We start from the raw sequence: 15,589 nt of genomic DNA on the forward strand, positions 1-15,589 counted from the left end.
AAAGCAGGTTGAGAATCCAGGGCTGAAAACAAATGTAGGGTCTGTGTGCTTCATTAATTCATCTCTTTTTTTATTGGTGCCTGTCTTGTAAAGTGTTAATGACTGACAAGTGACAGAAAGCCATGGCTAAGCAGAAATAGAGATTTGCAGCTTTTAGTGCTGGAAGTCAGACAGAGGGACACGTTCACTGTCTTCCAACCAAAATACCAGAGGTGAAGGCATTCCATAAACTCTAAGTTTGGTTCAGCGACATTGCTTCTTATCAGGTTGTAGGCTGCTGCCAATCTGAACAGGCAAAAGGAAAAAAGAAAAAGCTGAGTGTGCATCAGCTAACATGGGCATTGCTCAGGAATAGTTCGACTTCTAAAAGCCTTTTATTTTCAAGCTGTAACAAAGCTGCTTTGTGCCATAAATACAAAGAAATGACCTGCTTCCCCTCTCTGTCTCAGGTGGGTAAGAAGTTTCTTTCTTCCTTGTTCACAGCACTCCCCAGGGCTCCCTCCTTTGTGTGGGAGGCAAGTTAGAAACCACTAACAAGAACAGAGAGGAAAGCCCTCTACCCTTCTGTTCATGGGTCATGTAGTTTATCACAGCAGATTCTGTCCTCACTGGCTTCTCTTAAGTCTCACCTGTGGGTATTTGCATCTCTCTGCTGATGCCTGTGGAAGGCAAAATTCCCTGCTCTCAGTTCAGAAGTGCCCTTTAACCAATGTTGCTAAAACAGTGGCGACTTGAGGTAGGAATCCCATAGAGTGTGCTTTGCTAAACCCTTCCCACTGAATCAAGTGTGTTGTGGGTATGTTCAGTGCAAATGCAAGTAGGTCCTGACTTCCAGTAGTTAGAGTTATGCTTTGAAGGCTGATATTCAGATCACTGTCCATTTGTATCCGGCCTGGAGCTTTTTATTGATTTGCCTGTTAAAGCCAAAGTTGTGCAGAGCTGAGGGAAAGGGAAACCTGGCCTAAGTGAAAAGTTCCAGCATTGTTTTGTCTGTTTTTAACCAAATGAAATACAGTGAACAGGATAATGTGTCCCAGGCGCTGTCTGGCAATTTCCTTTTCCCTTCCCCATGTATTGAGTCTGTTGAACTTGTCCATAACCCTAGCTCATAGCTCTGACATGCCTCAGCTCCAGCAACATGAATGTCCTTTTGTCATTCTTTGCAGTCCTTTTTGCTGACATACATCTTGATGTGCGTCAGGCATGCTGCTTCCCGAAGTCAAAACAGCTGCATCTTAAAGAGAGGGGAAACCTTCAAAGAAAAAACAAACAGACCCTCGCTGTAGTCTATTGGTAGTAACAGATAATTAAGTCTAAAAGTTTCAACAGAGGGAAGACGTTTATTGCCAGGCAAAGCCCAACAACGTTGTAGGAAATGTCTTTTGTGTTGCCCTCAATGCAGCCCTGAGTCTAAGAACTGTGGTAGTGATTTGGTAAATGTTTACATTCTTTCAGTCTTAAAGGTAATCAGCCGCACTGCGTTGATGGGAACCTAGAGGATATAAGAGACTGAAATCAGACTGTATCAAGCCATTTGAACATAATCTTTTTTTATCTCTGCAGGCATTTCTTCACCGGATCCGCCAGAATGCTGTGGACAAAGCTGAGAAGTACATAACAGAGGAGAACGTTAAGGTATTTCTTCTATCTTTCTCATTTTTTTGGTAGGGAAAATATGTAATGAAAGGCTAGATTCAGGGATACAAATATCAAATATCCTCATGTCATATTGATGCTTATTATTAAACTGGTTCCCTAAGGAAAAGAGGCTCGTGTTGACAGTTTATCTGTCAATCTGTTTGCCCATTCGTATAGCTGTCATCTTGCAGCAATTTTTCATCCCACCGGCTAATTTCAGTAAAATTTGACAACAGTGTTGTCAGAGGTAATAACTTCTGGCAAGGTTTGTGAAATGGTGGGTAGAGGATAGAGAGGCCTTTTCAGTGTTTTTGAGAGGAAAGGCAGGGAATGCACAGCCCTTGTCTATTTTGCTTGACAGTATTCAGTTAGCCAATTTGCATCTGCTGTCTTTTACAAATCTAAAATTGATAGGGCTTATGAGAAGGAGGCAGGAATATTCCTTTATGTTCTGGTGGGAAGGAATTTGGGTTCTTGTGGGAGCACTAAGTAACACGAGACCCTTGCATGAGGAGGTTCCTGAATGAATTTTGCACTGGAAAGAGATAAGGGACATAGAACACAGAGCTGTGAGGTACTAGCTTCTCTAGTGCCTATGGTCACAGGAGACCTTGTTCATTATTTCCATAAATACAAGCAACATTTTCCTTTAGTAATTTGGCAGTGCAGTTTGCTTGCCATTAGAGGCTTACTTATGGGGCTTGTGTTTGATACTGTAGCTCCTAAATCAGCAGAAACTTTGCCCTTTACACCTGTGGGAGGAGGGCATAGCAATAATAGGTATATCACACCAGCCAGCACTACTGCAGCTGGCATGTGTTTCCCCAGGGCTGGTTACTCCATTTCACATACTAGTAGTATGTGAATGTGTAGAGATCCTAGGAGGGCTCTAGCCGCCATTTTTGCTATTCATTCTACAGGCTAGCAATACTGTAGTTTTGACTGACTGTCATCAGAAGGGGCTGATAGCTAGACTGCTTGGCAACTTTGTGAAGCTAAGCCTCTTGCTGTCTTCAATTTTGCGAGTCCCCGCTCCTCAAAAACTCACCTTCTAGAGTCTGAAGTAAGTTTGGGTGTGGCTGAAGAAAAAGTAGACAAGTGATTAGTGACAATAGATCTTGTGTGCAAAAAGTAAGCTCTGCATGAGAAGTAAACCTATGCAACTATTTGCCAATTTGATGAACAGCTGTAGATGTTGATGAAAGTTATTATTCTATCATTATTCATATATCATCAAAATGAATATTAATTATGACTGCCACATAAACTAAAGTGGCTGGGGGAGGGGAACCTCAATCCATCTCACTCCTACCAGTTTGATGCCAGTGCCAGCAATAGATGCCCAGAGCCTGGAGAGGGATCATAAGTCAGCAGGAGAGCACCTGAAGAGCAGCACAAAGATATTCCAGCCAGTAAATCAACTTCATCAGGGGCCCAACTTAAATGCCTCTATGCAAATGCATGTAGCATGGGGAATAAACAGGAGGAGTTAGAGGTTTGTGCATGCTTGCAGGGCTATGATCTTATTGGCGTCACAGAGATGTGGTGGCATGGCTCTTATGACTGGAGTGTTGGCATGGAAGGATACAGGCTCTTTAGGAAGGACAGGCAGGGGAGATGAGGAGAAAGTGCCGTCCTCTATGTTAGTGAGCAGCTGGAGTGCATGGAGCTCTGTCTGGGGATGGATGAGGAGCCAACCAAGAGCCTATGGGTCACGATTAAAGGGAGGGCAGGGACAGGTGACATTATAGTAGGGGTCTGCTACAGGCCACCGACCAGGAAAACTGAGCAGATGAGGCCCTCTGTAGACAGATAGGAGCAGCCTCATGTTCACAAGCCCGGGTCCTCATGGGGGACTTCAGCCACCCCGGTATCTGTTGGAGGGACAGCACAGCAGGGCATAAGCAATCCAGGACGTTCCTGGAATGTGTTGATGACAACTTCCTTCTCCAAGTGATGGAGGAGCCAATGAGGAGAGGTGCTATGCTGGACCTTGTTCTCACCAACAAGGAGGGGCTGGTAGGGAATGTGAAGCTCGAGGACAGCCTTGGCTGCAGTGACCATGAAATGGTGGAGGTCAAGATCCTTAGGGCAGCAAGGAGGGTGCACAGCAAGCTCGCTACCCTGGACTTCAGGAGAGCAGACTTTGGCCTCTCCAGGGGTCTGCTTGGTAGAGTACCATGGGACACAGCCCTGGAGGGAAGAGGAAGTCCAAGAAAGCTGGTTAATATTCAAGGATCACCTCCTCCAAGCTCAGGAGCAATGCATCCCAACAAAGAGGAAGTCAGGCAAAAATGCCAGGAGGCCTGCATGGATGAACAAGGAGCTCCTGGTCAAACTCAAACACAAAAAGGAAGCCTATAGAGGGTGGAAGCAAGGACAGGTAGCCTGGGAGGAATACAGAGAAATTGTACAAGCAACCAGAGATCAGGTTAGGAAAGCTAAAACCCTGATAGAATTAAATCTGGCCAGGGACATCAGGGGCAACAAGAAATGCTTCTGTAGGTATGTAGGTGATAAAAGGAAGACTAGGGAAAATGTGGGCCCTCTCTGGAAGGAAACAGGAGACTTGGTTACCTGGGGTGTGGAGAAGGCTGAGGTACTCAACTTTTTTGCCTCAGTCTTCACCAGCAAGTGCTTCAGCCATACTGCCCAAGTCGCAGAAGGCAAAGGCAGAGACTTTTAAACAGGGAAAAAAGGAAGACCCAGAGAACTACAGGCCAGTCAGTCTCACCTCTGTGCCTGGCAAGATCATGGAGTGGATTCTCCTGGAAACTGCGCTAGGGCATGTGGAAACTAAGGAGGTGATTGGTGACAGCCAACATGGCTTCAGTAAGGGCAAATTGTGCCTGACAAATTTGGTGGCCTTCTGCAATGGGGTTACAGTGTTGGTGGATAAGGGAAGAGCAACGGACATCATCTACCTGGACTTGTGCAAAGCATTTGACGCTGTCCTGCACAACATCCTTGTCTCTAAATTGGAGAGACATGGATTTGATGGGTGGACCACTCGGTGGATATGGAATTGGCTGGATGGTCGCACTGAAAGAGTTGCGGTCAATGGCTCGATGTCCAAGTGGAGACCAGCAACGAGTGGTGTGCCTCAGAGGTCGGTATGGGGACCGGTGCTGTTTAACATTTTTGTGAGCGACATGGACAGTGGGATTGAGTGCACCCTCAGCAAGTTTGCCAACGACACCAAGCTGTGTGGTGTGGTCAACATGCTGGAGGGAAGGGATACCATCCAGGGGGACTTTGACAGGCTTGAGAGGTGTGCCTGTGCGAACCTCATGAAGTTCAACAAGGCCAAGTGCAAGGTCCTGCACATGGGTCGGGGCAATCCCAAGCACAAATACAGGCTGGGTGATGAGTGGATTGAGAGCAGCCGTGAGAAGAACTTGGGGTTATTAGTGGATGAAAAATGGAATATGAGCCAGCAATGTGCACTAGCAGCCCAGAAAGCCAGCTGCATCTTGGGCTATATCAAAAGAAGCATGACCAGCCGGTCAAGGGAGGTGATTGTCCCCCTCTACTCCGCTCTCGTGAGACCCCACCTGCTGTACTGTGTTCAACTCTGGGGCCCCCAACATAAGAAGGACCTGTTGGAGTGAGTCCAGAGGAGGCACACCAAGATGATCAGAGGGCTGGAGCACCTCTCCTATGAGAGAGTTGGGGTTCTTCAGCCTGGAGAAGAGAAGGCTCTGGGGAGACCTTATAGCAGCCTTCCAGTACCTAAAGGGGGCCTACAGGAAAGATGGGGAGGGACTCTTTATCAGGGAGTGAGTGTAGTGATAGGATGAGGGGTAACAGTTTTAAACTGAAAGGGTGTAGATTTAGATTAGATATTAGGAAAAAATTCTTTACTGTGAGGGTGGTGAGACACTGGAACAGGTTGCCCAGAGAAGGTGTGGGCGCCCCCTCCCTGGAAGTGTTCAAGGCCAGGTTGGATGGGGGGGCTTTGAGCAACCTGGGCTCATGGAAGGTGTCCCTGCCTGTGGCAGGGGAGTTGGAACTTGATATCTTTAAGGTCCTTTCCAACCCAAACTGTTCAATGATTCTGTAATCAGATGCAGTGCCCACAAAACCTGTGCAGAAGAATCTGTATTTTCTCTGCTGATTTAAATGTATTTGTATTTGAAGTTTCATCACACTCCTCTGGGGAAGTACCACTTCATTTTTATGTCATTTTGAAGCGCCTGGGGGGTCTTTCTGAGGCCACTGTGAGACCTCATTTATTCTTATTATTACAATACCCAGCTTTCAATAACAGAGCTTCTCTTCAGTAATAAAGGGCCTACGCCTATTGCTGGTGAAGTAGAAAGTAGAATCACAAAGGCACAGTTTTCCTGATCACAGTCAATATTATCTTCCCCTCCTGCCCCCGCTTTCCCCCTACCCCAAATAATGTCGTTGTCTTTCCTGCAGTGGAAAGATATTTGTTCTTTCTTTCCCTCTCCTTTTTCCCTCCTTGCTGGGAGAGGCAGGACAAGCAAGGTGGTGTTGGGACTTCTCATAACTCTGCCTGCTAATGTTATGTATCTTGAATCATCTGAGAGCTCTTAGGTAGCTGGCAGCAGCAAAGATGGTAGCAGAGACTGTATAAATGGTTTGGCAGCTTATGTAAGGAGAAGCCTGTCTCTTCCTCTCTTCATGCAGCAGAAATGTCTAGAGGAAAATACAGGGTATTCTGGCAGACACTCACCTCTCAGCAAAAGGAGAAAGAGCTTTTTAGGATAATTTGGGTTATTGCTCCCGGTATTATTTTTACAGGTTTCTCCTACAGCTGGTGCTAAGCACTGGAGATTTCAGTAATCTTTGGCCACTGTATCCCCTTCCAGAAAGGCTACATTGAGTCCTGTGCCAGGCGCAGATTTTACAAGTACTCCAGTGACTAACAGCTGCAGCAACATCATAAAAAAATGTTTTTAGTTTATTTGCTGCCTCATGTGGGAATAACTATTGATATGTTAGTATTATGCTACATTCACAGCAGGGCACTGATGTCATTTTACTGATACAGTAGATTGAAGGCAGTACAACTTGAGGGCGTACGGAAGCTGCCAGACATAGATCCTCGCATGAGGTTTATAAGTGGTAACTATGTATTAGATACAGAAGCACATGCAGTTAAGGTCTCTCTGCTGCCTTGATTTTCAAGTGACTCTTCTTATCTGTGAATTCTGCTGCAAGCAGAGCTCTACTGACCACCACGGGATTCATTAGATTACACAGATATTCCTTGGATGAAAAAATACCCCCCGAAGACTGCTCCTGAAGGATAAAATCATCCCCGACAGATGTTTTCCTCTTCCTTGTTAATCCCCTTTTGGCACAGCTTCTGGCAAAGAGAGAGGCTACTGTGTCATCACATCAGTTTCAGCCATGTGACAGAACCATTGTAGGCTCTGCTGGAATTAGCATGGGAAGTTTTCTGGAAGCAATCAAATGGTCCTAGCTCCCTGTCCTTTATTTTGGTTCAGAGCCCATCAGTGCAAATTCAGTGTGTTGGAATCTTTTAGTTTATTCAGAGCTAGAAAGGAGCTATGAGGCACAAGTATGCATTAATGATGGTGCATACTACCGTATCTCAATATTGCCGAAGTGAGAAGAGAGCAAAGACAAGGAAGATGCAACAGGCTCTGCTCTGCACGTGCAGCCAGCTTGCAGGAGTTGTTTGAGAGAAATACTCTGCCCATCCTTCAATAACAGAAGGTATAAAGTTGAACCTGGGTACATGCAGAGAGGAAGGCTCCTTGAATTCCTGATCTTGTCTACCCCTGCAAAACCAGAGAGAAACTGGTTTTAAACCAGGAATTCAGGTTGCATTCCTATCTTTAATGATTAGACTTAATTTACAGATTATTGTTTTTCTGAATTACTGCCACATCACCAGCCGCCAGGCTGAATCAGTGTCTCATCTGGTGAATAAATTCCACTGCATGAAGTTGAAAAGCTTAGTGTTACAATAAGGTGCTTTGGGAAGTGTTGGAAGACGTTAGGCTCGATCACTTCTCACACCGAACGCCAGGAAGATGAAGGCTGGCTCTGTCAGGCTGCACGCTTTGGGGTTCAGAGGAGTGTCTCCCACTCACTGTGCAAGACCTGGGAGGCTGCTTCCAATGTGAAAGCTGGTTTGACTGCACTGCAGACCTTTTCTTTGCAAGTTGCATGGTTAAAGCAAAGTGATAGAAAATGTTGTCTGCCATATGTATGTCACTGCAGACTCCAGGATTTACTCTGTCCATTCAGGCTTTCCTTCAGTGGCTGTCGATACTGATGGCTGTGTCACCAGGCATCAGGACTTCTACCCCTGTGTAGGTAGCATTCCATCTCCTATATGTGTATTCACACTTTCTTCTCATATTTTGTATGAAAATGATTAAGACTTATAAAGCTTATGTGTTTATAGCAGCTATTGCCCTGGCAGTTTATTCCCCTTAGCACATGTATATTCAAATCACTAGGGATCATTTAGCTGTGAGGTTGCACAATTACCTTTTAGTACACATCTAAACTAGGGACCTCTATCCCATTACATACGCCTTTTAGAACCACTGAGCTTGGTGAAGGGGAACTTTAATATGCTGCTCTTGTGGTTCGCAAGCATTTTACACTATTCTGTTCTCCTGTCAGTGAAATGCTAGATCCCATGTGTCAGGGATTTGGTCTCTTATTTACAGGTACATCTTTGTGTGTGATAGCTTCAAGTCCCTTTCTTCCAGAAAGTGATTTCTAATGCATGGGAATGAAAGGCAAACTTCCTCCTTCTATCTCCTGCAAATTGAGTTTGGTCCTTGTGATTCCATTCACCTGCTTGGTCTAATAGGAAATCTTCTCTGGACTTGAAAGAGGTTGCTCATATTCATCATGCTCAGGTATCTGGAAAGATAACCTTCATTTACAGCAGGTACTTCAGAAGCAATAAAGATTTCTGTAGGGGGCCAGGAAGGGGGCAAATACAGTGTAATTCATTCTGTCTGTGTTTTAGATCATATCAGGGTAAGTCTAGAGCCACAATAGTTTATATTTTAACAAAACACCCTCAGATATATTAACAGCTAGCAATGTTTTTCTCTTTATATTTCAGATTTTATTTTCTAACATTGAAGACATTCTTGGTGTTCACAAGGAGTTCCTGGCTGCCCTGGAATTTTGTTTACAACCAGAACCTCAGTCTCAGCATGAACTAGGAAATGTTTTCTTAAAATTTGTAAGTACAATGACTTAATGCTATCTGAAAATGCAGCTTCCTGTCGTAAGCTCCCATGCCATTAGGTAGCCCTAATCTCTAAGGCTTGTGGCAATACTATGACAATGTGTGTCTTGTATGAAAGTTGTAGGTAGGGTGGGAAAAAACTTGTGAATGAGGTTAGAACAATGGAAACCACATCAAACTCAGCTAAACAACAAGGTATTTTTAGAAAGTCTTCCTTTTCCCATTGAATATTTTTTTTCCTTTTTTTCTCACCCAGCTGATCACATTTTATTGCTGAGAATTTGTCTGCTTTGGTTCCAAATGTTTCAAAAAAGCAGCACAATTTCAAGTAAATGAATAATTTGTGTGTGTATTTTAAAATTTAAAAAAAATTTTACCCACAAAGATCAAAGATAAAAGCTTAAAACAAAGGACAGTACTTCGTTTACAGTAGTTAGTGTCTGCATATGTTTATCCTTCAGTAAATGAAAGGTAGTGGGAGATGGCTTATCTTGCTGAAATGCAGCACAAGTTACAACACGCAGCCTTTTACCATGAAATAAACAAGTACCTGCATTCTGTAGCTCAAAAGTAAATAAAACTTGGCTTTTGGACTCGTAATGCTAGCTCAAGAATGCCAGAGGTACAAAATGCGAGGTAGTCATGATACAAATTCACTCTGCCAGTTCCAAGTTGTTTAGAACATTTTGACGAGTTACTTTTGTGTCATCTGACTTTATGCCTGATAGCTGTATTATTTGTTCTCCTGCTACATCCATAATATGATCACATGTGCCAATCTGATCCAGTCAGATTGGTATTGCTGGTGATCCAGGAAAGCACAGATGCGTACTAAGGATCGCGCAATTGCAGCTTATGATCCTACCATTGCTTCTCTCATTGTAATTTGTTTCTTGTACTGTGAAATTCTTCTCGTGCTAGATTTTTGTTTTGTTTTTAACTTGGCCTGATTTTCAGTCATGTATGTGTGCCATCCTCAACTAATATGTATATAGAGCATACTGTATATGCAAGATCAGTTATTCTATACACCTAGTTACAAGCTGGACTAATTTAAATGCAAAGTTACCTAATTTACACGTATAATAATTTGAAGTTGCACATTTTTTTCAGTTGGAGAAGCCCTCCTGAGATGTTTGAAATTAGAAATCATGTCCATAATAGCCATTTCTTCAAATTCTTATTAACTGCATTAAGCCACAGGCCAACTTCCTATCAAAAAATGTTCTATTATGCTTTCATAATCAAAATTCATGCTTTCACAGTTCATCAGGTTTGAGTGCACAGCAATTATACAGCCATTCATTACTCATAGAGTTTTACCAATTACCCCCCTTTTTTAATTTTTATTTATGCTGTGACAATTATTAAAATAGTGTTGCTAAATGTTATATTGAGACCATGCCCAAAAATTGTATCAGTTGTGAGGACTGCCTGTCAGCTGCTGAAAAACATACTGATGAACTTAGTTAAAGCCTTGAATACCCACTAGAATCATTGCCTACCAACAAGATGTGCTCTACTAGTATATTAGTATTCATTAGCAAGGGTATCAAAATTAGAGGGCTTTTGAGTGATGCTGTCAAATTGTCTACTGTGTTTCAGAGTGGTGCTGAATAACCAGAAATGTTAACATCCTGTTATTTGACCGAATTCAAGCCTGGTATATGTAGTCATTGGTAGTGTTTTCTAGTATATGAACATATAATTTTGTAACTTGATTACTGATAATTTTAATAATTATGTAATGTTCGTTATTTATCAAGTATGCAACAATACAGGAATTATGAAACTGTAATGCAAAGGGATGAGTGCTGGTGAGAATTTGTCTTCTGACAGAGGCAGTTTGACAGAGATCAGCTTACATTGCTGTCTGTGGAGTGCATTGCAAATAATGTGTACATCAACTGTTTCATGATCCCCTAGGGAAAAAGCAGCTTATGCAGAAGGAAGTAAAACATATATTCAATTCAGAATATATAGAAAAAGCTGGTCTCATTCATAATTACCTTAAGGAAATGTGGGAATACCATTAGGAGCATTGTGGTACCTCAAGTCTGAGTAAGCAACAGTCAACAGAACACTATCCACTGAGAGGAGGAAATAATCTGTCCTTGCATGCAGATTGTGCCTAGGTTTTAGAAGACAAGCTTCACTATGGGTATTTGGGAGCAAGGAATTTGTGATTTGCGCTCTGTCACAGTAAAGGCTTCCATAGTGAGTATCCATCAAGTGACAGGGAGATGCCAGTGGTAACTGTGGTTCAGAGTGAGTCTTGGTTCCTTTCTGCTCAGGCTTCCAAAGCTCCATTTCCCTAATCGGGGCTATTCTGATGAAGCAGAGGCATTCATAAAAAACCCTGTGCCTCAGAAACAGTACTCCTAAAGGTGTTTCCATGGTGCTGAAAGCAGGTTTTTTTTAAATGGTTTACAGTATTTTGGCACCACAAGAAGCCCTTGCAGCACACTTGAGGTTTCCCAGAGAAAAAGTGAGCTGTTCTCTTCCAGGGATGCACTCCTGCAACATGGCTGAAGAGCTTTTTTCAGAGTGCACGTTGTTAGCCAGTTTACCTAGGAAAAACATGGGAAACTTATTTCTTTAGTCTTTCATTTTGGGTAAGGTTCTCTTGGTTTTGCAGTGCACTTAGAATAAGTGCTAGGAAGAATACCCTCAGTGCTGCTTTTTCATTATCATGGAGCCACGGTGTATCCTCAGGGGAGTTTGCAGGGGGAAGTGACATAAGGCCTGTGAATCTTGAATGTATCAGTGTATCTGCTATCATGATCACCTGGCGAGGTCATTCTTAGTCCTGATTATGAACCTAGTCCTTGTCAGCAGCCAGATGTTAGCACAGGTGCTTTTATTCAGAAACTCAATGTTAAAAATACTCATAAATTTGGTGAATAGCTTGAGAATTCTTGAAGCACTGATTTTTCCAAACACTGCATTTCTTAGTGGTGCATGTTTTCTCTAAGTTTCTTTGAATCATATATCCTTGATAGAGATCCCCATATTCCCCATGTGGAGTTCCACCAGACTGCAGTGTTTGGGTTCTGTTCATGAGATCTACGTATCCTAAATTTCCTCTGATCTATGTAGGCCTTTCTCTTTTCCTGGTTCACCTTGGCCTAGAAGAGCCTCACTTAACAACAGTCCACCAATCTTCAGAAACAAGGCACCGCTTTTAGTTGTTATGAGCCTCTAGGATAAGAGTTGATCCGTTTATAATAATGCTAGGGCATTCTGCCCTGGATCTCCAGCTCAGGAGGATTCAGATCTTGAGTAACAACTGAAGCAAGCAAGCAGATTTTGCAGGGGTTCCAAAAGAGCAATCATTGCATGTTGACTTTTAGAAGTATTTTAACAGATGATGAAATGCACTTGCTCTGATATTCAGGTGTGAAAAATTGTTTTACTTCAGACAGACATTGTTTGCCCTAGTGTACTCCATTTGATCAGATGATCATGAGAAGTTCATTGTCCAAGGCAAGGTGCTAGAATTTGTTCTTGAATTGTAGTTCAGTATGACCGTAACAGACAGTAAAGAACATACTTAAACATGCATTCAAAATCGTATCTGCAGCCTTAAACAAAATGGCATGTAGAACAAGTCTTTAACATCAAAGAGAGCATATACACCAAACCTGGAATAATCACACCTCATCAGCGTAGGCTCTTTTGTACAGATCATGAAAATGTACGGCTGCCTGCAGAGCAGAAGGGCATAGAATTGACAGATGCTTCATTTCTGATATTGCCATATTGCTAGAGGTTTGGTGATGTAATAGCTAGAAACTTGTTCAAGGGAAACAAGTTTTCTTCTCATTTTTAGGACTCACTCATCACTGGTGGGTGATCAGTTTTACTGTCTAAGTCATCAGCGATCTTGTTTTGTTGAGAATTACATCTTCTGTTTTGTTTAGGTTTTTCATGTTGACAAAATTGGTTTCAGCCTGCTTTGAAACAAGAAAATGCCATGCCTTGTTAAAAATATGTCCAAATAAAATTGTTACAATTTTCCAAATGTCTTATTTGCTTTTTCTAGTCAAAACTATTTTCAAATTTGCACTAATTTGTGGGCAGTTGTAATGGACCCAAAATAACATATTTGGAGAATAAACTATTGGTTAAAGATTTATTTTAACCAAACTAAGAACAGTATAGACTTATTTCTGTCACCAAAATCAGAAGGTCTAGCTGTGTATCCAGCAGATTTGCTGAGTAAGAAGGTGCCATTTTTATGTGGTCACATCTCTGACCATAATTGCACTTTAATATAGAGTAACTGCAGGTTCAGAATTCCTGGGCTAACATCTGTAATTATGTAACTGATAATTTCCTCACCAGGGGATGGGAGAGTCCAGGACTGAATGTCACCCAGAGAGGAAATTAAACACTTCAGACACTGAGTAATTTAAAGCATAGTTCTCATATTTGTGGGTCTCATGCATGAGGGACAGCTGGAAAAGACTTGATGAAAGCACTCTGGTGTGTGTATAATTATTGTACTGACTTGAGCTTTAGCAAAGGGATTTTGCCATGATCTAAATATAACCTCCCAAAACTCCAGGCACTCAAAGCTGCAGTCAGAAACCCGAGCAATGACATTTTGTGTGCATTGATGTAACGGATGCTGTTGTGTTAATGGTTACTATTTTTAGTTTCAAGCATGCTGCTTGTGTGCATCCAGGGAGTTGAGGAGAGGTGAGAGGAGGAGATGTCTTCTCATTCTGTAACTCTCCAGTTTTTATGGTTGCAAACAATCCCGTGCCTCTCAATTGTCTCTTTTCTATTGTGCTGTGCACCCAGCCCTGCCTTTTCCTGCATCTGGTGGTCAGAAGCCTTTGTTTCTTTTCAGCTTCCCAGTATTAAACTTCCAGTACTAATATGAACAGCTGTAGATGAAGGATAAAAGTCTCAAACATGTGCATTCCAGCTCTTTGCACCATACTCTTGGTGGCTGTTTTATTTGCTTTGTACCATTGTTGTGTTTGGACATCCATCTATTTATTTTCAACTCTTCCTTTGGAAGTACAAGGAGGGAAAAAAAATTCATCAGGTTAGTGATAAACCAAACCCAGAAGCATTTTACAGTCTCTGAGCATGTACGTCTAGTCATTGAGCATCTGACCAGAATGTCAAATTCTCCTAAACTAATATTAACACAATTTCTTTTCCATGTGGCAATAATGAAGGGAATGCCCAGTGAGTGCAGCTGTATTCCCATGGATTCATGTTACTTAACTCCTTCAGTTGGCAGTAATTTTTTGTCTGGATCACTCTGAGCTGTCTTGAAAGTAGCTAGATGCTGCAGATATCTTCAGCTAACACAGGAAGCTCTACATTTCTGAAGAGAGCTAGGAGTCCCATCAAAACTCAAAAAAAGTTAACTTCCTAGTTCTGGGGAGATGAAAAGGTTCAGATAGAATGTTTTCAGGCCAGGATCCTAAACAGAAAATGAATGATGTGAATGCCACAACAAACTCTGGAGAGCGTTGTCTACATGGCATGGTGCCCTGAGATGCCAGCTCTGGAAGGCCTTGCATATTACCTCTGGCAGAGTGCCACGCTAATGCATCTAAATTATTTTTGATACGCAAAGTAGCTTGTCAGAGTACCTCTGCATGGCACTGCATTGAGAAGCACCCAAAAAATGATGAGTCTTTTTGGCTTCTGAATCATTTAACCTGACTAAAGCCTAATACAGTCTCTCAACCCCACTTTTTTTCCAGTGAGTGCAATACTGGAATCTCATAACATAGCTGCTGGAAGTTCAGCCCTTCCCAACAGCCGTGAAAGAATCAACTTGCTCGTTGCCTGATCTGCTCAGGCATGGAAATAGTTGTTACTGCTGCTTTTGTGAATCTTTTCAGTGTTTCCAGATATCTGATGTTTGCAATGGGTTCAGCATCTCTGATCATTTTAGTTAGAAGTAGCACTGTCTTTGGTTCTGGAGATCAGTAAAGGAGAACTTGGTGCTGCCAGCTGACCCTTGTTTCTTAACGGGGGATTTCATTCCACTGCATGTGCTGGTGGGTGTGACATGTTCCAGTGTAAGTACCTCTATCTAGTTGTGAAGCTGCCTTTCCCTTCCTTTAATTTCTGTAATATGTTGGTTATTTTGTGTGTATTTGATGAAATTCTTCCACTTAGGGAAACTGTTATGGACAGCTGACCCACTGTTCAGTGTTGCATTGAAATAGTCATGTCTGCTGTTTCAGAACACAAAGTGAACCAGCCAACTCACTGGGGTTCCCCCTCAGCCCTGAAAGGCAGGGGATTTCCAGCTGGTTGCTTTGTGTTACAGTTCCCCTCCAGATCTCTGAGCTTCTTCCAGGCCTTGGTTCTTCCCAGCTACCTCTGTTCCTTCCTCGTGCAGGAGTGGTCAGTACCGCTCAGAAATGTTAGCCCCCTTGCTCCTGGCTTTAGTCTGTTTCTCGCTAGTCTGCTGGAATATTCTAACACACGTGCAAGTGTCCCTGAAATAGCAAAATCCATTCTTTCAGCAAAGAATATATTATTTCAATGATGCATTAAGAGGAAAAGTGCTGGAAGTCTCTGTGCTCAGAAAGCTGATGTTAACTTGCAATAGAGTAAGTCAGGAATTAGTGGAACACTTCTTTACGTTATTCACATTAGTGTGTCATGCACTTCATGTATACTGCAACCCTAATGCCACTCTGAGTGCACACCCCTTTGTAAAGAATTTGGTATCAGAGTGTGATGAAATAGTCA

At 42.6% G+C, this 15,589-nt stretch overlaps 1 protein-coding gene across 2 annotated transcripts in view; it reads left to right on the forward strand.

Annotated features, from left to right (window-relative positions):
* PREX1 (phosphatidylinositol-3,4,5-trisphosphate dependent Rac exchange factor 1) overlaps positions 1–15,589 on the forward strand; it is a 173,598-nt gene that overhangs the window by 68,640 nt on the left and 89,369 nt on the right. For both annotated transcript variants that reach the window (XM_030009455.2, XM_030009456.2), the window contains exons 2-3: positions 1,564–1,635; positions 8,726–8,848. In XM_030009455.2, the coding sequence (XP_029865315.1) occupies positions 1,564–1,635; positions 8,726–8,848 (195 nt within the window). The remainder of the gene's footprint in view (positions 1–1,563; positions 1,636–8,725; positions 8,849–15,589) is intronic.

Source organism: Aquila chrysaetos, chromosome 3 (assembly GCF_900496995.4).
Source record: "Aquila chrysaetos chrysaetos chromosome 3, bAquChr1.4, whole genome shotgun sequence".
Lineage (NCBI taxonomy): Eukaryota > Metazoa > Chordata > Aves > Accipitriformes > Accipitridae > Aquila > Aquila chrysaetos.